Source organism: Helicoverpa armigera, chromosome 5 (genome assembly GCF_030705265.1).
Source record: "Helicoverpa armigera isolate CAAS_96S chromosome 5, ASM3070526v1, whole genome shotgun sequence".
Taxonomy (NCBI): domain Eukaryota; kingdom Metazoa; phylum Arthropoda; class Insecta; order Lepidoptera; family Noctuidae; genus Helicoverpa; species Helicoverpa armigera.
In genome coordinates, this window is record NC_087124.1 from 3,604,291 (window position 1) to 3,629,178 (window position 24,888).

The 24,888-nt window shown below is 35.0% G+C and overlaps 3 protein-coding genes across 3 annotated transcripts in view; 1 reads left to right on the forward strand and 2 right to left on the reverse strand.

The window, feature by feature from the left end:
• Window positions 1–24,888, reverse strand: part of LOC110384560 (uncharacterized) — a 434,794-nt gene that overhangs the window by 385,852 nt on the left and 24,054 nt on the right. The window lies entirely within an intron of this gene.
• Window positions 2,585–15,915, reverse strand: LOC110384503 (gustatory receptor for sugar taste 64e). The gene is made up of 11 exons (XM_064035002.1): window positions 15,756–15,915; window positions 13,981–14,137; window positions 12,234–12,355; window positions 11,730–11,909; window positions 11,322–11,470; window positions 10,887–11,009; window positions 10,234–10,388; window positions 9,669–9,722; window positions 8,594–8,756; window positions 6,850–6,939; window positions 2,585–2,683 (listed from the first exon to the last, which is right to left on the reverse strand). Exons 1-11 carry the CDS (start codon window positions 15,910–15,912, stop codon window positions 2,585–2,587), a joined length of 1,449 nt encoding a protein of 482 aa, XP_063891072.1. The 5' UTR covers window positions 15,913–15,915.
• Window positions 21,839–24,852, forward strand: LOC110369672 (gustatory receptor 5a for trehalose). Its single transcript, XM_064034681.1, has 10 exons — window positions 21,839–21,981; window positions 22,283–22,401; window positions 22,556–22,741; window positions 23,031–23,191; window positions 23,398–23,526; window positions 23,711–23,862; window positions 24,048–24,095; window positions 24,178–24,340; window positions 24,569–24,655; window positions 24,736–24,852. The coding sequence occupies exons 1-10, from the start codon at window positions 21,839–21,841 to the stop codon at window positions 24,850–24,852; spliced, it is 1,305 nt and encodes a 434-aa protein (XP_063890751.1).

Genomic DNA, 24,888 nt, shown 5'->3' on the forward strand with positions numbered 1-24,888 from the left:
GCATCCAACAGGTCTGCAGACCGAACAAAAGAATTGGAGAGCCTTCTAATATGTTCTTATTCCATACAATCATTTATTATCGAAGGAATATTGAACGTACTATTAGATTATAATACCAATACGTATTGTAATCGGGATGAGTGAAATCCGGTGATTTGACGGTTAAAGTAAGCGAATTTATTTAGTTTTATTTCTTGGTATTGGAATCGTAAAAGTATATTTTATTTCGAAAAGACATAGACAGGCAAGATGTATTTTTCCTTTGGAAGTTTGGAGCTCTTAAAAAGAAAAACAAAATTCGTATTACTGAGTTCACATTCTGCTATCAAATACCGGTGTCATGGCATCCAATGCGAACAAATTACAATAAATCTATTTTAACAACAAATAAAAACCTATATTTCCTTCAAGACTTACGATAATTGCCTCAACAGACCTAAGAATTTAGTATCATGCCTTACATTTACAGGCGCTTATATCAATAACGACTCGTAAACGCCTCAAGGAGTAGGTACGCCTCAAACGTGACCTGGTTACGTACTATCGCAGAAATCCCCAAAGGATTACATATCTTGTGCAGAAAATATTGAAACTGCCGATATTTTCAACCGCGGCCTACGTGGGAAGGGTGTTAAACAAAGGTGAAAGTGTAAATGAAGGATTTTGGACAATCAGAAGTGTTTGTAGTGTGTTAGGTGAATGTTTGAATAGATATGTTGAAAAGTAAGTTGCACCTTCGAATGGTATGGTGGACGTGGTTGTTCCAGCTTCGGATAATTTACCGGATTCGTCACAAGTAAGTGTGCGAGGTTTTATACGTTTTGATGTTGTCTATACTTCTATTGTACTATAATTAGGAAGAAACTTTTTTGAAAAACATCTTTGTTAGATAGGAAGCTATACTTTTCCTGAGTTACTTAAGCTATATTTTGACCAGGTACGGAATGAAGTTCCCCTGGGACCCGGGTGGACTTTCAGTTATTTTCATACTAAAATGACCATATCCCAATCTGAATACTCGAAAACAGCTTTATTATCACTGGCTTTTTCAAACCTATTTGAATAAAACTAAACAACAGTACAAACAAGTTACGATACAAAAAAGTGTTCAGATTTTTAACGAGTTTCCTATTGGGTATGCGAGTGTCAGGTATTCGATACTTTTTGTTTACATCACAATGCTTGCATTGTATGCTAGCTCTTGTGCATACAATGCGAACTATTGCTGTGTATTGTACTGTTGGGTTTATTGGGGCATTTTTATGGCAACAGGGTTCAAAACGGGGTTTATTTTTTATTTCATTTAACTACATTTCGATTGCAGTATAAGTACCATAAAATGGTAAGTAAGTATTTATTCATCGACATATTATTAAAAAGGTGTCACGACATATTCATCATCCTCCGAGCCTTTTTCCCAGCCATGTTGGGGTCGGCTTCCAGTCTAACCGGATTCAGCTGAGTACCAGTGCTTTACAAGAAGCGACTGCCTATCTGACCTCCTCAACCCAGTAATCGGGCAACCCGATTCCCCTTGGTTAGACTGGCGTCAGACTCAGTAAGTAAGTGTAAGTGTAACTATTGTAAGTATTTATTGATGACTAAATTCAGTGCTTTTAGATGAATTCATTCATAAATAGCAAATTCACGTAGTAAGGCACCATCCAAAATACCAACTACGAATCCCTTTTGTTATATTGGGAAGGAATTTTCGAACGGCAAATAATAATCTGGTTGTGCCCAAACTGATTAATGTTCACCCGTCTGTCACAGGAGCATTAATCAGAGACACATATTACAAAGCTTTTGTGGACGACTGTACGTGACGTCACTTGCGTTCAACTGAGTTTTGAAACTAAACCTCTTTGGATTACTGTACTAGTTTAAACGATCATTTACGGAAAGGATAGACTGAGGAAGCTATGCCTAGGCGTATTAGGTTGCCCGGGTAACCGGATTGAGGAGGTCAGATAGGCAGTTGCTCTTTGTGAAACACTGGTACTCAGCTGCATTCGATTAGATTAAAAGTCGACCCCAACATACTTGGGAAAAAGCTAGGCAGATTGTAAAACAGTGAGGAAACTATAACAACGAATATACCTCACAGTAGATGTTTCCTGACTTCGTATGACGGAAAAGCCTATACGAATTTATCCCGACGTTTGACTAGGTTAGTGTAGATTGACGACATCAGGTTTTTCGCCAATTCAAATCACGCCAACGATGTTGTCATTTGCTTTTAGCAACGGCTTTTCAATCAAACAGACTTTGACTAGACGTCTTTTAATCTTTTGATGTGCATACAACCAGTTTATATTCTGTAGGTACGATCCGATTGCAATACTACAAAACAGTTTTCTATATATCCCTGATGCTCAGTAATTTAACTATGTAGGTATTTTGTTTAAGATAGTAACTAACAACTTTATCAATAATTGTCATTGAAAATTTTATGTTCATTTCTTTTTATTTGTGTTTACTTTTTCATTGTAGTCATGTCATCCAATGTTGGTAACTCTAAATAAACAATTGGGCGAAATGAAACACATACCTATCGATTTCTCTCAAACATTTATATAAGTATCTACTTAATAACACCACTGACAGACTCAGGCGATGTCGTTGGAGTGATACCTGTGAACTGCATCAGCACCAACTCATACGTCACTATGGTACCCGCAATCTGAAACAAATGATGATCATGAATAACTGGCTGTTCCTTGAGGTTCCGACAACACCACGAGTAGAAGAGTATGGAAGAAGAAAACATGCGGCACCGACCCCAAATAGAATTGGAATAAGGGCAGGCGCGTATAAAAAGCAGCCTACATAGTCTTTCCAAGATTCTGGACTACATGTGTATCAAATTTCAATTAAATCGGTTCAGTAGTTTTGGCATGAAAGCCAGACAAACAGTTAAAAGTTGATAACTTTATTATTCGAATTCACCACAAATCCTCCAATTTCAGAATATAGTGAAAAGATAAGATGGACGTTATTTTTGCATTTATAAAATTAGAAAACGGTGTATATTCTTGCAGTAGTAAAGTATTTTCAGGGGGTTCACGTACAAGCCTTAGGCTACAAAAAATCACGCAGAACCTTATGACATCCACACCAAAGACAGAAATATTATTATATCTTCCTAAATAAATACGCAGTAAGTTAATAAAGCCAGCAGAGTTTTGCTCTAACAACCCTTTAATCTATAGCCAGGGGCTGTCTTAATTATAATATTGTTGGTCTTCCCGCGTCGGTGGAATACAAAGGAATCTCATAATAGTAAAACCGCACGGTGGATAAGTCAATTGGGACTTTGTTAAGGTGTGTACAGATGTATTTAAAATGAAGGTAATGAATATATGGAATAGAATATGTCCTCCTATGTATAAAATGGAGAGCTTTTTGGAAATAAACCTATGAAAAGTTGTTTTTAATTTTTATAATAGGTTTTTGAGGTATACTTAATTCTAATGGACTCGGACTTCTAAACGGAGATTATCAATTTGAGTGTTTGTATTTTTTCTGTAGGTACCATAGATGCCTACATACAGTCAGTCTAGCAGGCATCCGATTAGAAAGGTACAACTGAATTAATAAATTCTATGTGCATAAAAATCTTTGACCCAACTATTATTACCTAAGTATTTTTCTTAGCTTATTTTTATTCAAATCAGTCGCTGTGAACACCGCTAAGACAGGGCTCAGCGTAGAAGCAGCGAGGCAGCGCAAATCCGATGTTATTATTTAATTACCGACTCCCTTGGAGAACTGTAGACGGTAACTTTTACAATACCAGTCCAAGTTATAAGCAAAACGCGGTAGATTTAGTAAAATATAAATATCTCAAATAGGGGAGGATGGGGGAATTGCGGACGCTGAAGGGAAATAACGCACAACATTCGTACTATCAGTAATAATCAGTCTGTCTTGATTAAATATTAATCTTTAGTTATTCATCTACAAAAACAATTATACTTATTATACGAGATCAGTCAATAAATATAATATTTTTAGCAAAAACAAAACCTTGTCTGTCCGTAATTACCCGTAGCGCTCGGGGTAAATTCGGACTGACCCTGGGTTAATTACGGACAGCATGGAGTATTCACGGACTAGGTCCACATCGCTACAAAAATCACAAGTAAAGCCTTTAGAAGAACTTCCTACAGTGCAGTTCTCATGAGCCCACTTGTCACACTTTGAACACATAATCCAACCTTCGGCGGGTGGATCACTGTACTTTTCTTGACAATAAATGCAAACGTAATCAACATTTCAACATCAACATTTTAATCAAAATTTTCAGTTCGTTTTCTTGTATTCCGTTTAAAATGGATTTTAACCTCTCTTTGGTATTGTAGAAACACTGCCCTTTTTCACTTGGTCAAACACAGTAGCTCTGGTAATACCATATTTTTCTTCCGCCTGACGAAAAGTTATCTGGTCTTTTATTTCTTGCACAGCTTTTTGTATTGATTCGATGGTGTATGATTGTTCTTTTTTCTTATATATATTTCCGAGGCATTCAAAAATGAGTAGTTATTGATTGATTTCATAATAGTTTATCGAATTAGGGGTAATTGCAGACGTACGTATTTACCCCGCAAGGCTTGTCCGCAATTATCCCCACTGGGTATTTTATAATCAAAGAGAGAAATTTGTAAGTTATGAAAACGTTCCATAAAAACAAACATTGGCGCTGCAAACCCCATTGACAAAGCTATCCATAGAAAATATCACTTTTTACCATCACTTAGTATACAGACTTGTCCCTTGAATTGAAAAACACTGAAAATTAGATCATTATGCACTTTTAAAAAAAAAATTACCTACCGTTCAAACTGTGCGCAGCCGGCTGTCGTAAGTTTTTGCGTGGCACTAAAATGGCTTAAAGAAACAGATGACAGCACCGGGCTGCCGCGGGGGGAAGGAGTGAGTAGATACATGCTAGTCCGTTTTTACCCCGCGTCCGCAATTCCCCCACTCTCCCCTACCTGTTATTAGTGATCGTTTCAAATCATGAGTATGTTAACGTGTCGCACCGCGTTATTTTTCTAAAATCTGCTAGAGTACAGAAAACTCTACTAGCAGGCTAGCAGATGGTCCCTATGGAATGTGTGAATAGAAATATACCTCTAGCAAGCCCTAATGATCAATGAAACTGAAGCTTCTGAGATTACTTACTGGGGTTTATTCTTGCGGTGCATCCTAAGTGAGCGATGATATGAACGCAAAGCAACGCAACGCAAAAATGACAAACAGTCGATTTTGATTTGCATTGGCATCGCGTTCGACAGATGCACCCTTAGAGACGCCTTGCGTTTATAACTTGAACCCTACAGAAAGTAACATCAGTCTTTTGTGAGTGCGGACATGCGCCGACAAGTTCATTTAATATTATTATATGAGCACTAGGTGTGAAGATACGCGTATAATTTACTTAAAGTGTTAGTTACGCCACTTCGTGTTGAGTGGCTCCTAGACTGAAATAGTGGCTTTATTACACTTGCTTATTTTTAATTTTTGTAGCAGGTAATATATGGTGTTTCTGTTATTTGTAGGTTTTTTTTATTGTTTATAGATATAGGCTTACAGATTAATAACATATTCGTGACTTAACTTAAAACTAGTTAGTCAGATTGCTAATTACAAACCTTCACAGATAAAAATGATTATTTATGACATACTCATGATAAATGATGACAATAATGATGCCACGAATGAAAGTATTTTGTAGAACCATAATCAAAACATTGTTGTCTAAAACACGATGGAAATAATTTCCCCCAGTTAAATGGCAATCAAAAACAATGTTCTACCAAACAGTGAACAAAACAATGAATTGCGTACCGTATTGTTAAAAAGTTTCTAAAATACACTGCTATTCAAAAACAAGTGAAACTCTTACTTTAGATATGTACGCAACAGATTGTGACGTAGCTTTAGAACGCGTACACACGGTACACACTACAAACTTTTAGTCGGCCGATAGTTGGTTTGGGCTCGTAAACCGGTATGAAGATGAATGGAAATACACACGTACGTAATACACTGATACGACAAAAAAATTGGATTCACGAAAATATTTTTTCCAACCATTGGGCAAACAGTCGGCCAGACGTTTAATCTGCAGTGTGTTTGTAGCCTTACAGTCGCGTACCGACTGAGCGAGCAGCCCCGCGAGACAAATCTTTGATCGGTCGGGTTGAAGGCATTTTATAGGTAGGCTGACAGGTTTGATTGCTTAAAGACGATACAAACGATGTTATGTTTGTCGATGTCTAAAAGTCTGTCGCTAATTTGTCGTTTTGTCTTTATGATGTACAAGATTTTGATGCTGCCTCATCGTGACTAACGTGAACTAATAGACCAAAAGATGATAGATGTCCCTTCCTCAGCCTCGCTGAATCGCTCGCTCAATCAGTACGCAGCTTATAATAAACTGTTACGTGAAAAACAAAGTCGATTACATTCAACAACAAAATTGTGAAAAAAGTTTGTTTTTTGTTCCCCACTTAAGTCTGCGTTGACCGACGTCAAACATTTTCGTAATCGTGTTCGTAAGTTGAGGATTTAATAGGCTTTGAAACCGTCCAAAATGGTCATGTAACGTGAAAAATTTTGGAAACTTCAAAACATTATTTGTGGATTACAAAGCATCAAAAAATAAGTAAGCCATGATATTCGAAATGGCTTAAAGTACAATTTTTCCAGTGGTTTCTCTACTGAGAACTACTACGCCAGGGATCTCCGATACATTGGCTCTTACACTGAAATTATTTTTCAAACCGATCCAGTAGTTCCTGATAACAGCGTGTTTTAACAAACAAAGTAAAGATTTCTTACCGTCAATACCAGTCCTCTCTTGACGTGAAAGAATTGAAGGCCGCTCAATGCCACCGTGTCCCCATGTATCTGATCAAGGAACCTCTCCACCTGTAAACAAACATAGCTAACTTTAATACCAATATAAGTAAACTAGCTCAGAAGGCAATGTAGCTTTATGAAGGTGCTCATAAATTCACTAATGGTGTTTGCTTCTTGACTTTTAAACAAGAGCCTTCCTCTAAAAGTAGGTGTCCATACTTGTATGATTGAAGGCCTGAGTACATTACGTCTTGCTAGAAGAAAGGGCGGGGATCGTTCGTAAGTGTTACCGCGGTCCAAGTACACAAAGGGCTCCAGAAAGGATAGAGATAGTTTCTCGTCAGTAACTGTCTGAAACTCGCTCCCGCTGCATCCACAGTGTGAGGAGAGTGTGAGCTCCAAATAAAGAAAACAGTCTACAATTATGTAATTATTCTCAGTGGCCCTTCTCATTCTTCTTTATTGTGAGATAATCTTCTTACTTAGTTTGTCAGTTAGTACAAGTTTCGTAAATACATGTTTACTAACAGAAGTTTTCTATTGCGGAAGAATTTGCCAAAAGTAAACAACATGTTGGTCGACTTTGATAAAACTTTTAATTGACCCCGAAAAAGATAAAGCTTTGCATCTTGGTTTTTCAGTACCAAAATATTTAGCTTATTTTTCCGTGGACCAAACTATGTGTTAGATATAATATATCAGTACAGACTTGATCGTTCCTATTAACGACACTTTTTACACTTATTTGTGTTAAGATCGTGCTTTCGAAAAGTGCCATAGTAAAAATCTGGCGTCTACATCAAACTACTTAAGGTTTAGAAATTTTCCCGATAGTAATTCATAACAAAATCAAAAATATTCCTTAAAATCAAATAGCCTGCAAATTCTTTGTCATTGTCATTATATTGAAAGTATTATTATTTTTCACAATTAATTCTAAACATATTTCACTGAAAATGCTGTATTGTATTAAATTGGATCAGTGTACTATAAAAAGAACGTATGTTACCAGTTTTCATTAGGTAAGTGAACGAGTGTTCTGTCTATGGCTAACAAAAGACTATCTCGCAACAAAGGCCTATTTTGAGGACGACTGTAGCATACGTCTGCTTTGGAAGGTCACTTATGAAAACTTTGCAAGAGATTTGTATGCATTGGCTTCTATGATATCTGTTAAAATTTTCTCTCCGCTTCTACTCGTCTAAGTGGACAACCACGTAGAGATATGGAGCTCGACATTCAGGGCACCGTATAACCTTGCGGATTTTTTAAATATTTTATAATTAAATTTTCTAAGGTTGCGAAATTGCAACCGAGCTAGCTTAGTTTCTTAAAGCGATTGTCCGCCTGTAGAACTATTATAAAACCGTCTTATCGCCACCTCGGCTGTGGCACGTCATGTGTGTGAACAGTCTAAATATTGACAAATATTATATTACCCTTCGCCGTAAATCTACAATTCTTCTATCTGTTACCTTCTACAAGTTAAACACACTTAGTATCACATACGTTGTCAAATGCTCTACAATTCACATGTATATATCCCCTAAACACACACATACCACATTTACCTCAACACAATAGTTAGCAGAAGACACATCATACAGCGAGTAGGCTGGCTCCAAGCTAGCTGCATGAACCTTGGCTGCAGTGAGGGAGACAGCCAGAGACCTGACTGTATCTTCCACAAATGCACATGCAACATCAGTCCTCACAAACTTACCTCAACACAATAGTTAGCAGAAGACACGTCATATAGCGAGTAAGCTGGCTCCAAGCTAGCCGCATGAACCTTGGATGCAGTGAGGGAGACAGCCAGAGATCTGATCACCAGGAACGAGAAGGAGAACACGAAGTATATCGAGTGTTCGTAGCCATAGAAGAATCTGGAATATTTTTTTAGTTATAATAATGATGACTTTTGGTGGATGATACGTTTTAGGTGCCAATTTGAGTCTTCTTGAATTTTACTTTCTTAAGTTGGCATAGAAAGAAAGAAAATAAATTTTACTGCGCAGCAATAGACGCATACACACACTTAAAATTAGGCACATTAAGTATACAGAAATAATAATAGAAGGTGAAAATATGCGTCTTAAAGCGCGCAATACGGCCCTGGCTCAGCATAATGCTGCGACCCGAAACGAGACAGAGTCAGAGAGTAAAATTATACAAGTTCTAGTTCTTCTCAAATAACTTCTATGTTGGCTTCTAGTTACTTCTTCATCATCAGAGTGATATCTTAGTTTCCCACTGCAGAGTTCAGGAACATTTGGTCCACCGTGAAGTACCTCTATTTAACTAGCTAGCATCTTCGGATCGGCAAAGTTGTTTTACAGTTCTTTAATAAATTCTAATATTGAGGGTTTGTACAAAAGTTAATTTCATGTGGAATTAAATTCCTAATATACCTGCAGCTTTGGGCTCAAAAAAACACATAAAAATACCTCATAACCTTTTATTATTAAAATCTGAGCGCTCCGTGTACGTCAGTTTATTGTACCTATATAGTATTTTACACGCACAATTTTGGCTCTTACTAGTAGCCAAACCAACCACCATGTTTTAGAGCATTTTCAGACTAACGGATTTAGCGATGCGAGTTGTTTATGCTCGTATTGGTCTAATAAACATAGCAAAAGGTCTGTCGCCCATACACACTTGAATTTAGGCGTCATTGCTCGAACCAGTGTAACTATGTAATAATATGTGCCAGTGGTAACCAAAACAAAACGATCGGATGATCCACTTGTTGGACGGTACACTTACAGTATGTAATTATGTAGGTATTTATTTACCTTCGATCTGCTCCAATTTCTGGCTTGCATCTCTGAGACGCCTTTATACCTCCTCTGTGAACAAAGTGCACGAGATAAAACATGTATAATTTAAACTTCTTTAGGTAATTTCCACAGGATAAGAAATTATTTTTTCCCTGTATAAGAGAAACAGTCCATTAAATAAACGTTAACCGTGTTATTACAAAAAGTTAACACGTGTACAAAAATTTAATCCAAGATTTCCTTGACTACTCAATTTTCATGTTTATTAATCTACGTAATCTTCCACGAACATTTAACACCCAAAGCACTGAATAGTATTCAACTGGTTATTGACGACCCCATTTGCCGCAATGGCAATTTCATCATGCCAGAGTGGCGAACCTGATGTCTCGAGTTCGATTTCTAGTCAGTGAACATTTGTCTGATAAGCATGCTTATTGGCTGTTGTCTGGGTGTTACATATATTCATAAATATGTATAGGTAGTTTATCAATTGTGTTAGCTCCCACAACGCAAGTTCCACACCTTAACATTGGTCTATCCAACAATGTATCAAAAGTGTCCCAATATTTATACTCACGCAAGTGTATGCAGCAGTTGTGAGCATACAAAGAACAGGTTACTAGCGAATGATATAAACACCACGCCTCCAATGATCTTGTCCACCTGCCTGACGAGGTGCACTGATCTGTTGTAGTCTTCTCGCATTGTGCGCCAGAATGACGATGGGGAATTCTGGAAAACAGTAACTGTATAAGGGTCACCAACGAACGGGGCGGACGATGTGACGAGCGTGAGTGCACGCTTTATAGAAACCGCTTCTAACCGGTTCTTTTGGATATCTATGTGAAAGACCTGTGTTCAGCAGTGAATGTCCTTGGCTGATGATGACACCAAAATGATGAATAGACAGTAAATTGTGTTCCAATTAAATTCTACTATTGAATCTACTGCGAGGTTGTTAGGAGCAAAAGCTTTTGTGTTACTGAAAATTTCACACAACCTGCCTATATCCAAGAATGCATGTTGACAGAGTTTGTTTCATGTATTGTTTTAGACTTCTGACTGCGATTGTCAATATCCTATTATCTGTTGTTTTGATAACTAGAGGTAGAATTTTGATATTAGCCCCATAGAAATAATTTCATCGTTAGTATAGAAATAAACAAACAGATATATATTATTGAAATCCATTGTAAACAAATAATCTGCAATGTAATAATGATAATGTACCTTATCTTTAGCGGCAATAATCCTTTGATTGACTTGTTCGAGCCTCGCGGTCAAGTACATACTCATGCAGATGACGAACACATCGGCAAAGTTCCAGTTAAATGTACATTGGAGATTGGAAAACTGAAAAAAATCCTTTTTAATATAATAAATACTAAAGTACCTCTATATATATATCAGTCGGTCACTCTATATATATCGATAAAATGAACATAGTTAATATGTAGTAAAATTCGTTAGGGTGTAGCTTCGGTGAGCTACAACGTCATCATCTTCCGAGCCTTTTCCCAACTATGTTGGGGTCGGGTCCCAGTCTAACCGGATTCAGCTGAGTTCCAGTGTTTTACAAGGAGCGACTGCCTATTTGACCCCCTCAACCCGAGCTACACAGCTACGGGCAACTATAGCCTTTCAGGAAAAGTATGTATTACTTACATGAGCCATACCTCCTGCGAAGTCACTGTACGGTATGAAACCAAAGAGCCACTGAAAGCTGTGTTTCATGAAACTCTCGTATACAGGAGTATCAGGGAAGCAGTCCAGAGCTATGGATATTCCATGCAGTTCTGAAAATAAGTGCTCCACTGAAAGTAGAAAAATAATTTGTTATATGAATTTACTTCAATACACATAATGTTTTGATGGAAAATTGTATTTGTTGCTTTTGTGGTGAAATACCGCATGGAATATTTACAAGCCTATTTTGTTTTTTTGTGTTATTTAACTTCGGGCAATTGTTGTAATTTTTCGGCTTCCATATTTTTCTGTGTAAAAATATTTTTTTAAACATAAAAATTCCCTAATGTAAGATATTTAAAAAAAATAACTAAACTAGATACTTACTCAGCGCCAAGAATAGTATCGAAAAACAAGCAATATTGAACTTCTTTCCTAATTTGTTGTCTGTATTAGGATCTACACTCTCAACTTTTGCAATATGCATGCATAGCTTCGGCCAATTTGTTGCGATGCGGAAAAACAGTATAGTTGTTGTGAAGCCAAAACAGTAGAATATTAGTGCAGCTGAAAACATCAGTACTAGGTCATTTGGTCATCAATTAATTCATCATCATCATATTCCTGTCAAAATCTTAATTTTCACTGTCCTCTTCTTCCATACTCCTTTATCTAATAAGTTACTTTGTTTGACTTCCATCACCTGACGTACTATAAAGTGACGAATTATTTCAAGCAACTATGTATAATTTGTGGAAGCTGAGTAATATAACAACTATCATTTTTTAGCTGTCAAAAAATACATTTAGATAACGTATCAACAGCTCCATTACCATACTCACGTTCATTAAATAAATTAAAAATATAATGAATTACATACTTAAAACTTACTTGCAGTATCTACTGTAGACGAAGTTTCTTTGAATAAACTCAGAAATAGTACAAACGCCATGATGAACTGACCAATCAAAGAAAAAAACGTAAAAAGGCAACGCCCTGATAGTAATTTGAATCTGAAACAAACAATTATGTACTTTACTTTATTATAAGCTCTATATTATGTGCCTTCTGTGTAATATACTGCTGAAAAAAAAAAGAAGTTATATGTAGTTATTTAGTATAGTTATCGGCACGAATCTTGAGCTCTGATCTTCACATGCGCAGAAGTAATTTATTGGGTCCCTTTTGTGGTATGAAGTGAGGCGCGGGGGCGGGCTAAAGCGGTGATTGGCCCACAGCGCATCGCGTCATAGCCGTCACTCGGGATTGGTTGTTTGCTAATAAATCACTTCTGCGCAGATGTAGGTTCTCAAGATTCGTGATACCTACAGCTCTCGTTAAATAATTTTACCCTTATTTGTTGATACTTTTTGACTATCCACGATAGGAGCCAACTTCGAGGAACCAGAAGTTGATTGATTAGAACTATATTCTTACTTGAAACCAGTGTGAAAGAAGTAAACAATATTTTGTTGTAAGTTGTCTATGTATAGTGTCCTACCAATATTTATACGACCATTTTGCAGTGTCCTATAACAATCTAAACGACACTATAACTCTATGAATCTGTCAGTCGTTTAAATTCTACTACACTATAAACTTTAGTATAAAAAGCTCGTGAAAATATTTATAGAAAAATACAATACTCAATATTCTATTTCTTATTGCTTCAAAATTGATCAATCAAGCTGAGCAATTTCTAACTTGCAATCGTCTATGAAACCAATTTAATCATAAATATATTATTAGATAGCAAGAGAAAAAAACACGTTTACAAAATTCACAACATTACGTTATAATTAGCGCAGAAAAAAACCGTTTACACGCAATTCCCCTATTCTTTATTTAAATTAAAGAAGCATCTCATTACAAAGACACCATTAAAGCTACATTTAAAAAATAAATGCACAAAGAAATTCATTATCATCTAACTGGGTGCTATATATATTATTCTTTGCTTTCACGTCATTATTACAAAAATAAATTTAAAGTAAAATATTCATGCACTCGTGATTGCGATTGTACCATCAAAGAGTTGATGAGCCAATTCTGCACTCGAAAAATAAAGATGGCCTCCATTATTTTTTTAAATTCCACTCTCAATTTCTTGTCCAAATATAAGTTTGTATTATTCATAGAACCACAAGTCTGAGTGGTAAGAGTAGACAAATAAAGTACCTAAATATTTTTACATTTTAGCAGTAATGCATTCATATGCATTTTAAATATTTACTTTCAATATGAATAGTTTATTGTTCGATTTAAATATACTGCGAAGAACAAACTTTTTTAATCTAACCAACACAAAAAAGATTCTGTGGTTTCAATCAAAAGCATCTTGTAGACTTCGAGTATAAGTTTACAAACTTAACCACCTCACTGTCCACGAAGCAGATACTATAGTATAATAATCGGTGTGTATCACATATGACTCATGGACAGGGAAGTTATTATTTAATAAATTATTTGGGCTAGTTAATCGGTATGAACATGAATTTAGCCGGTATTAGACCGACTGAAAACTACGATTGGAATCAAAATATTCTTTTAAAAAACTGGCCATCGGGTCAACTGTTGGCCGACTGTTTAATCTGCAGTGTGCTGATACTCTTATTTTAGCAGTTGCTCTCTTACTTACCTCAATTTCGAAGCGTCTTTCTCTCTGATACCCTGGACTGGGTTCAGGCCAAAGCACTGGCCTATTGTCAAGGTCACCTTCATCGCTGTTTGGAAGGTCGTACGTGGTTTCTCTTTTTCAGCCATCACTTGATCCTGATAGCGGACATGTACTGGGTCTGAAAAAAGTAGTTTTTGTGCAGTAATTTTCTGCGTTAAATGGATTAAGAAGGAGGTTCGAGAAAAAAGAAAAGGCAATGTTTCGTACTTCTGTCTCAAATTTTTACTAATTTTATATGCTCAAAACATACCCAATATTTAATTGAAATGTGAAAAATGAAAAAAAGTCATATTTGATATTATTTCGTTTTGAAGGCGGACTTCATTATACTTAATTCGATTTTCTTTATTTCGAATCACACACATCTATATAATCATCATCTAGTACCATGGTCTATGGTCATGGTGACCATTGCGCCATCGAGGTCGTTAAATCGAGGTCTGCTATATCTTCAAATAACATTCTGAACATCGATAAACTATTTTCAGAAGTTAAAAATACGCTACTTCTATTACTCATTTATCTTCCTTAATCCAGCTACCTTCGACATTTATCGACACAAGCTACTACTAAATTAAGATTCCTCATTAACTAAATCAGGTGCATCCGATGTTCTATTGCCAAAGAACTCTGTTCTATTTGTTTGTTTATTCCCTGCTTTAGTGTATACTCTCTCGGGAACAATAGATCTTTGTACTAAGCCTTGGATTTAGCAAAACGGGATAAGAACTAGCTTGAAGTTAACTAATTATGGAACAAAGTTTTGTTTGGGAGACAATTAATAATATTCGGTGGTATTCAAGTTTGGTAGAATTGCTGTTTGGCTGTGTGGTTTAATGACTAAAGTAGGCCAGTTTTAATGCTTTAGGTAATATTGCGTGTTTAATGAAGATTTTAATGTATGATTTATGTGCCTCTTATACCAATTAAAAATAAATCAGCATCTATTCAAGAACCAATACTTTTAGTCGTTTGATTTCAAAGTATTTTAGAAAGAAGAATAAGTCATTTAATATGAAGTTATTTTTACAAATTAAAAATAAAAATGACTTTAAACTTTTGTACCTAGGTTAAAGTCGGATATGTCTTAGGCACACTTTTTCAGGTGGTAGGTAATGTTTATCCAAAATGGTTAAGTCTTAGTCAAAAGGTTAAGGGGTAAACTTTTCAGGTAAGTCCCATTACATCGTTTAATACTCTTGTTGTCGTCTCGAAGCAAAAGTTTTTATTACGGAAATAAACTGAATTGAATATTTTCGTTCCGTAAAAAGATAAAAAGTTATAACTGAATTAAAAATGTTTTGCGGACCACCGTCGTAAATATGGTAAGATGCATAAATTCCAAACCATTGATTTTATTTTCTTATGTGTGGTCTGTTTTTCTGGCTATTTGGTCCAATTTCACCAACTAGATAGAAGCCTTATCAACTGAAATAGCATTCTGTTCTATCTTATAGAAAACGGGCACAAATTTTTCTAACTTAATGACTAACCTTTGAAACACACTCAATAAATGCATATTATAAAAACTTTCTAAAATCCAAGATTGTCGATGCACGATGCAGTTTTTAGAGGCGATTTCAATTCCATTAATATTTTAATATTTACCTGAACACCTTGATACATTAATTTTCATTATATCGTTCATATTCAAAAAACCGACCATTAGATTTTTTGACGTACTTAGGTACATAGACGAAATGTGCAACCATTCAAAAAAGAAAACTTGTACTTACAATTCCAATCATTTTTATACTTCTTAAACTTTTCCAAGGAGTACAAATCCATGTTACGATTCGGTGCCAACCGCTCCCATGTTCTGAAGAGATAATTCACGGTGTTCACACTGCCAACACTGATGTTCGAGATAACGTTGTTCCATCCATTTTGCATTAGTGTTCTGTAGGTTTTAATAATTATTTATTGTGGATTATTGAGTTACAAGTGGTTACATATTATTATCATGGACTGCTATTGAGTGTAGGCTTTAATTGTTGTTGTATAGAGTGTTTTCGTTTTGTTAGAACCTTTCACGTTTAACCTAAAACGCAAGCCTTCTATACTAATGTTATTAAGCTCATGAGTTTGTTTGCTCGAACGCGCTAATCTCAGGAACTTCTGGTCCAATTTGAACGAAATACTTTTTACCGTCATAAGCGCAAAGGTTCCCAAATAATGAAACCTGCGGTTTCACCCTTCATCACTTGGGATGAAGGTGAAACCAATCTATATTAAGCTAGAAAACGTCATATTTTGTAAAGAAAATCAGTAACTTATATCGGTACCTACTGTTGTGACTTCAAAAATCTATTTATCAACCGTCAAATAAAGGTAACTCAAAAGCAAGATACTCATACTTTTCTACTCTCTGATTTTACTCAACATTACAAAGGACATAATAATGTCTATTGTTTATCTAAAACAAATCTTAATCAAGACCTTTGATCTAGATTATAACGCTCTTAAATCAGAAAGTCTCAAAGGAATGATATTGTCAAGAGTCAGGCACTTTACCTCATCGTCTTAGCTGTTTATACTCATATTTTCCTTATAAACACTTCAGTTATACTGAAGAAAAACAAAGAAAATTGGCAACTAATAAACATGTACATACTTGTATCTACTTAAAAAAATATCTACAAAGGCCCAGGAATAAAAAATACTGGTTCTTTGGCCCTTGATTTAATAAAGGTAAAATAATACAGCCTATATAAGGAGAAAAACACTTGAGCTTTACAATTTCCTAGTAAGTGATTGATAGGTATTGTTTTTCTCTATAATCATTGCGAGGAAACATGTAAAATGTGAAATGTATTCGTTATACAAAACAGTGAACTTGACTCGCATAGAGGTAAGTTTGTTTTCATAATGTAATTGTTCTCATTTTAATCTTAAATTGAGTTTAGAATGAGTTGCAATAAAAAAGTGTTATCGAGGGAGTTCGACAGGGATTTTGCTTTTACTTATATAACGGACAAGATCAATACTGAAAGTGAACTATCGACCAGTCAAATATGTTTTGTTTATTAAATTACAAAATTATCAGTTATACAAGTTATTATCCGTCCCTACAAGGTATATCAATGAATTATTATAACAAATGTTCCCTCTTGTTATTGATATTTCAAAAACTATCAAAAATTACAAACTTTTACCTGTTTGCCCATTTGAAAAACTAATTTAAAGTGTCGTGCAATTAAATTGCAACACAAAAAAAAACTATAATTTGCCTGCACTTGATATAAAAAGCGATCGTGTCAGATAAAACTATAAGCAATTAAATCGTTATTGCGATAGTTTTTTGTTCCAAAACTATTATTTATTTAAAGCTATCGAACACTAATGGTTTTTAAATGTTTGGCAAATATAAAATGCTGTAGTTATTTTTTTATTGTATTTTTTGTATCAGAGAATGTCGTGTTTCGATTTAATTTATTTTTGTTTTGATGATCAAATAAAATGGATTTACATGATGAAAATTTTGAGTAACGAATTTACCAATTTTTTTTTACTTTTTCACAATTAATGCAAAATTCTTGAACTATCCTAAACTGCTTTTAGGTCTTTAAAAAAAATAACTGAAACGACAGAAAATGACCAGACATGATAAAGATTAAGTCTGACTAATTCTTAAAGTTTCCCTTTTTTCATCATTTATAAAATGATACTTATTCTGATACTCATTCTAATTTGAATTTCATGATTAACCTTCTAAGGTAGATTATCGAGTCATAAAAAGGAATTATGAGTCGGTACCCACTTAAATTTTTATAACTTTTAAATTGTCGAGTCTTGTCATAAATCTAAATTAGGTACTTAATAGGCTAAACAGTACTTATTTGTTAACTTGGTTAACACGCTAAACTGAAGAACTGCTGATCCGATTTGAAAAACTCTTTCAGTATTAGGTAGGCCATTTATCGAGAGAAGATGAACCACTTTCTTATCCGGGTGCATGAAGTAATTCCCAAAGAACGTAGGTGAAACTGTTGGCGGAAGCTAGTCTTAGGATAAATTCTCTCAAAGTAAAGCTACCGTGAAGCTTCAGCTCATTTCCAGTCTCATTATTTCCCACATCCATCTCTTCACTCTCATCTTTGTTACATAGTATACACCACACAATATTTTCTAGTCTGCACACCTTCGAGGTTAAAATTACTTCATGAAAAATCACTAAGATATCAAACAGGATAGCAGAAAAGAGTTTACTTGAACGTGCTGATACCAGGAACCACTGGGAATATTTAAAAATATTTCACTGCTGGATATGGAGAATGGCTATAAGCAAGGCTATTCTTTATTATAATGAAGTAATAAGTGAAAAAAAAAACTGCCTAACAGGCACTGAACTGCAGCTGAGACAGTCTTGAATAAAACTTTAACTGACCCAACCTTTTTGGAGAATTATCGAATGACCCCTCCCGCTGACTAAGGAGTCATCATCATCATCATCATCATGACTAAGGAGTAATAAGAAGAAAAACATGTCAAGTAAACCTAGACTATAAAGTCTTAAATCATCAACCCGTATCCCTAATCTTTCTCTATGTGAGAGGACGCCTGTGCTTAGCAGTGGGACGATAAAGCAGGGTGATGACACTAAAGATAACAAACTCTTCATAACATTGAAAATAAATAAAATTGATACAATTTTTGACAGACTTTTGGGCATACTCCCAGTAGACCGCGATAAGGAGGAGTTTTTCAATGCCTTTTTTAAATTTGTTTTTATAAACTTGTAAATAAGTCTGTATATATAATTATAAAACTATAGGTACCTGAAATGGCAGCAGGCCGCAATAACATCGACTCGATAACTGACCTACAATCTGTGGTTATCGATAGCTACTGAAATGACATGTTGATGCCCGTCCGTAATTTGTTTTGATACTGCACGTGTCACTTGAATAAACTTTGTATTACATGGAAAGGGCAGATTATTTACTGCACATGATATAGTAAATATTTGATATAGCGTTTTAAAAAAACACCTGGTAGGAACTTCTTGTTAGTTCTTAGCAGATTGTCAGTAATCTAAGTGAACTCCAATTTGAACGATGTATAATGGTCATCTTGGTGTAAAAAAATTGCCAATATTAGTCGAAAGAGGCAGTAAAATATTCCGTAATGTGGATCTTCAAATTAGGAGCTTAATCAAAAAATATTTGATGAACAAAAAATTACTTAAAATGGTCAACTATAAATTCCATCTGATATCAATTAAGGCAAAATTAAAGTCTAAATATTATACCAAAAACTATTCCTAAAAAATTTAATTTGAACCCACTTATAACACAAAGCGTTATTACAAACGGGCAACCCGCCAAAGGAGACAGCACAATTTATCAACAGCATCATTCATTTCAACAACAAAAGTACCTACTGTTGGTTCTGGCACTAAACTAAATTGCCTTGAAGAACTTTTCAAATTGTGTTCGGGGAAATTGGTCTTGTACGGTAACTGACGCCTGTGAACTACTGTGAAGGCTCTTCCGTAGCAAAATGGGCTGCAAACTGAGATATTTCTATTATAAAACCAACTTCTGTCCAGCTTTGTTTAGTGGGAAGATCCTCCGCGAAATACAGACTTTTAGTCGGCTGATAGTTTGACCGGACTTTTAGATAGGACGGAGATATATGGTATGACTAAGTATCGACTAACTAAAAAGTTTGAGTGTGCATGCAATTTGCGGAGGCACTAAGGTCCATTTTGAAGGTTCACCAATTCTGCCAGAAGAACAGAGATTTAGCTTGTTTGGTATATTTAGTAGATTTAAGTATTAGTACGGTATTAGTACGGTACAGTCCAAAGAAGAAATATGATCTTTATAACATCAATGTAGCTATAAAGTCAGCTACATTTCACATGATATAGAATCAACATAAATGAATAATATTCTCCAACAAATACAGTAGATTACAAAAGTTTTTAGCAGCAATAAAATATTTTATACTTATCTCGCACTTGACCCCAATTCTAACGACTGAAATAATATTTCATAGTGACCATTTGCCAAATTGTATGTCGTAAAACGTATTGTTGGGATGCAAGTTCCACTTTATTGGGTTGGAATTCTGTATCATATCATTCACTGAATCGAAGATCTTATGTAACACAAACGATTTCTAAAAAAATGATTTTCACTTAAACTGAAGATCCTCCAAAACTAATCTATTTTTCTAATCAGGTAAGTCGCAGGTTTAATCTCTTTATAACTAAAGGGCCCAAGTATCCGAGTTTTATCAAATCCTCCTGGCGGCTACTGACGTGAAAAAAAACGAATCAGTTGTGACTATTAAATAATCTGACACAAAAACAAGAGATATTGATGAGGAATGAGAAAGATATGATGATTCCGAAAGAAAAAGATAAGATGCTCTTACCATAAATACTGCAAAGAAACAAACCGATAGTGATGATCACAAATATCAAGAACGGTTAGAAACATAAGGATTATAATATGACAACAATAATAAACTTACACATTATCAAATCCAAAACAAAACACTAACGAACGTCTATTTGTTAACAGCCGAACGCTCACCTAAAACTAACAAAACCAATTAAATTCCTAACCTAAGTATTTACCCTTTGATAGTTAAAACATTTACTTGTATGTGGATGACGAATTTCCTTCATTTGTTATGTCTCTGAATCTTTGATTTGTAGCAATCGGATCAACAGTTATAATGTCAAGAGTAAATGGATTAAGTAACACATCGGTCACGTCATTTGCTACTGAATTATTTAACATGTAAAGTCTGGAATAACAAATATATTTTATGTTTGTATCAATAGACTAGCTTCCGTCTACGGTTTTATTCGCATGCCATGGGAAATTATTCGCACCTCCCATAAAAAGTAGGCTATTATAGCCATCATCAATAACTGAGCTATCTTACAGTGGATATTTTTTTCAAATGGGACCAGTGGGTCTTGAGCTTAGCGGGTTCAAACAAACAAACATACTTCAGCTTTATGAATATTAGTATAGATCGAGGACTTGTCACAAATATTTTGATGAGTTCTACATAAGTAAGAAATTCAAGAGGTATATACATCACTGAAAACAATTGCTGGATAGTCGTTTACTTTCAATCACTGTCTTCTGAAAATTATACTTAGACAACTCCTATTTGGCTAAGGTGAGTTTCTCAACCTCTTACAAAAAAAATCTATTGAATATGTCCTTAACTCCTATGATATTCATCACCAAAATTCCCAAAAAACAATTTAGTTTATTTCAAAGTTGGCACAGCTTAATCTATAACACCGTTCTTATACCCTAACCGAGGCGTATAATACCCAAATCATTTTAGAAAGGCATTTAGGTAATATATTTTTATCGCCAGGCCCTACGCCGGTTACAAATCACCGGGGCCTTATCGGTGCCTCGATAGAGTACAAGGGTCCAGGAGAGTATAATAATAGTGTAACCTGCCAGGTACTTGCGTGTGTTGGAGATAAAATGGAAGGGGTTTTGAAAGAAAATACTATAGACTATTGCAAATTTGAGGAGACAATTTTGTTTCGAAATAAATATTGTTGACATTTTTAAGAATAAGATTCTGAAGTGTTCCAGAGTCCTTAGTTCCTGAGATTGTTTGGGAGAATATCCAACCGAAATTGTATGCTCTGGAAGGTACACCTACTCTCTCTCTTCTTTAAAAAAATTACATCATCATAATCATCAACATAAAATAACATTTGACCCGGTGCAATTATTTTTATAATTACTGACTTTATTAATTTAGAACCGTACTCGAACTACGAAATACATAATGATAGCAATCAAATCTGACTTCTTACAGGATAACAATGAAAGTCCATGAACTGACGATGAGAAGATCGAACAAGCGTTGTAGTCTACATGTTTGCTTACGTCACGCGATGCGCCTAGCCAGGTGGACTGGGTTCTTTCCTCTTCAGGGCCTTGGACAAGCCTACGCTGATGGGACCAGGTACGTTTAGAGCTAGAACTTCTGTACTTCTATCCTCGCATACGCATCCCTGTAAACATACTAATAAAAGCATTATAATTGTCTCTAGTTATTCTTATATAGTCATCCTCACCATCCAAGCCTTTTTCCAAATATGTTGGGGTTCCCCAATTATTCAATTGCAGAGTACCAATTTTTTTTATGGGGCGACTGCTTATATCTGACCTTATCAATCCCGTCACCTGAGCAACCTAATACGCATTGATAAGGCTTAATTATGTTGAAAGATTGTTCTTTTTTCAATTTTGTGAATGGTTTTTAGGTACAAAATTGTGTCTTTATACTTCATTTACAATTTCACCACCTTGTTGGGCCAATTGGTGATGTCTTGCTTCTCTATTCTACTCTTCTTTCAAACCGAAGTCACACTGAATTCTATATGTAAGTATATTGTGTTTACTTTTCATGTCTATTGCAAGATTTCATAAAACATAAATAAAAAGCAAAGAGCGATGACTTCAAAATGTCGACTGCGACTAATAAAATTATAATAGATTCGAATTTAACCCTTTTACCTAACCTACCATTTTTTCAGCAAACGTCATATTTTACGTAACGTCGCTAATTTCGGCGGTGCTATTTCTGAAGTTAGCGAAACAATGGCCGAGGTTGATGGCGAGGGCAACTGAAACCGAACAAGGGTTAACTGAACTGAAGTTGCAAAACAAAGTCATTGTTAAATGCTGCGTGATTGCTTATGTTGCTATGGCACTGGCTTTGGGTAAGAAATGAGTCATTTATTCCAAAAAGTATAATAAGAATATAAGTCAGCCAGTAAAGGGTATTTTTGTGGACGAAAATGCTAGCATGTTTGTGGATGATCTTGCTATCTCTCTGGGTGTCAGAAGCAATAAATAGGCCTATGATGATGGTTAAATTTTGTCTTGAAGCACCATCACGTTTGACACCAATGAAACTACAGCAGCTACTATATCATTACTTACTTAATATTATATTGTGTACTGTGTTATACATGTTCTTTCTTAAAATAGTTATTTTTATTATTTCAGTGGAACACATCCTCTGCACGAGTTTCAACTTAACATTTGTCATGCATTGCCTCAAAGAAGCCGGGATTACTACCAATGTGATGGAGAACTACGTTGTGCACAGGATGCCCTATGTGTTCAAATACGTACCTTACAGCCTTTTCTGGGCTTTCTTATTTGAGGTTTTTACACACACCTATGCTACCTGCTTCTGCTTTTTCCTTATTTCTAAATTTATTTAAGAACTTTTGTTCAGTTTCATATTAAAGGTCATTCAAATTGATTTCGTCCTTCTCGTCTACTCATTTGCTTTTTCAACATTTTAGTGCGTTATACTTTCATCCTTATTTCTTTTAATAATGATTTTAAGTCTTTCCATATGTTTCAGTACTTGTGTCTTCAGTCAACCTTCGTTTGGAGTTTCAATGATGTTCTCATCACCTGTTTTAGTATTTACATTACAGCTTACTTTCGGAGTTTGAATCAAGTTGTTACTGCTAATTCTAAAAAAGACAAGGTAAGTATAAAGTTTCATTTTAAATTTGTCTTAGCGTCCGTTAACACTTTAACCTATTTACTGGGGAAATTGGTTTCGCCATAAACAATTTTTTTGACATTAACAAAACTGCCGCTTTTATAATATTATGTTGATTTTACATAATTTTGAATAATGTATGAATTTGTATCTCTTTTATTTGCAGGATAATATGATTCCTTGGTCCACTCTCAGGGTCCACTACTCCAAGTTAGTGAGACTGGTAAAAGAAATTGACAATCACATCAGTTCCTTTATTCTACTGGCGTTCTTCACCGATCTCTTCTACATCTGCTTGCAGCTTTTCAACTCTTTGCAGTAAGTTTTTCAGATTTCTACTGATATGCTATGTCAATAAAATATTAATTTAATTTTCAAATTGGGTACACTAACGTAGTCTTCACTAGTTCCTAAGGAATAAGCTGTTGGATACTAAACTGGTACTTAACCACAAAGTATTTGTATAAAAAATAAATTCTAATTTCAGTTTACTTTATTTTCAGTCGAAATTATGCCAGCTTCAAATTTTGCAATGAACTACAGACCAAACAGTAAGTTACCAAACATAAAAATTCAATAACATAGATAACAAAAGACAATCTCAAGAATCGAACACACTATTTTGTTTTTCAGAGCTCTGACATCACCATCCTACCTTCTTTACTACTTATACTCGTTTCTATTCCTGGTACTCCGAGCCACGATGCTGTCTCTCTTCGCTTCTAACGTGCACTGTGCTGCTTTGGAACCTGTGCATGCGGTGTATGATGTACCTTCTACACTTTATGATAATGAGGTGAGGTTTTATATATTTTACTACACAATAGTAGGGATTAAAAAGTCATAATAGTAGGGATTATGAAAAAGTTTTTTTTTATATTTTTTTATATAAAGCTTCAGAGAAAAATCACATCGCATATCACATTACTAGTAAACTATCCCTCGAACTAAGCAACATATTTTGTATTTAGCCTGCTTAACATTAAAAAACATCAAAAATCCTCTTTTTAAATGCATTTTTCAGGTTCGTCGATTTCAGTTACAACTACATCATACTAAAGTAGGATTGACCGGAAAGTTCTTTTATGTCACTCGAAATATGGTTTTGAAAGTAAGTTTTCAAACGTGACTCACTGGAATAAGTACGGTAAAATACTTACCGAATATCAAATTTATTTTTTTAAATTTCAGGTAATCGGCACAATAATAACTTACGAAATAGTGTTGCTGCAGTACACCATAACACCAAACCCTTATTATAATGGAACAAAGGTTATATTGAATATTTCTTCGCACAGTTACAGTTAAACTTTTTTACTGACCTTGTACTTAATAAAGGAAAGT

Coding starts and splice junctions, on each gene's coding strand:
- LOC110384503 (XM_064035002.1), bottom strand. CDS start 15,912: ATGCAAAATGGATGGAACAACGTTATCTCGAACATCAGTGTTGGCAGT. Junction 9,723..10,233: donor CAACTGCTGCATACACTTGC/GTGAGTATAAAT, acceptor CTTTGTTCACAG/AGGAGGTATAAAGGCGTCTC. Junction 6,940..8,593: donor CTGCTAACTATTGTGTTGAG/GTAAGTTTGTGA, acceptor GTTTGTTTACAG/GTGGAGAGGTTCCTTGATCA.
- LOC110369672 (XM_064034681.1), top strand. CDS start 21,839: ATGAAAGTCCATGAACTGACGATGAGAAGATCGAACAAGCGTTGTAGT. Junction 21,982..22,282: donor GCCTACGCTGATGGGACCAG/GTACGTTTAGAG, acceptor AATGGTTTTTAG/GTACAAAATTGTGTCTTTAT. Junction 24,096..24,177: donor AATGAACTACAGACCAAACA/GTAAGTTACCAA, acceptor TTTGTTTTTCAG/AGCTCTGACATCACCATCCT.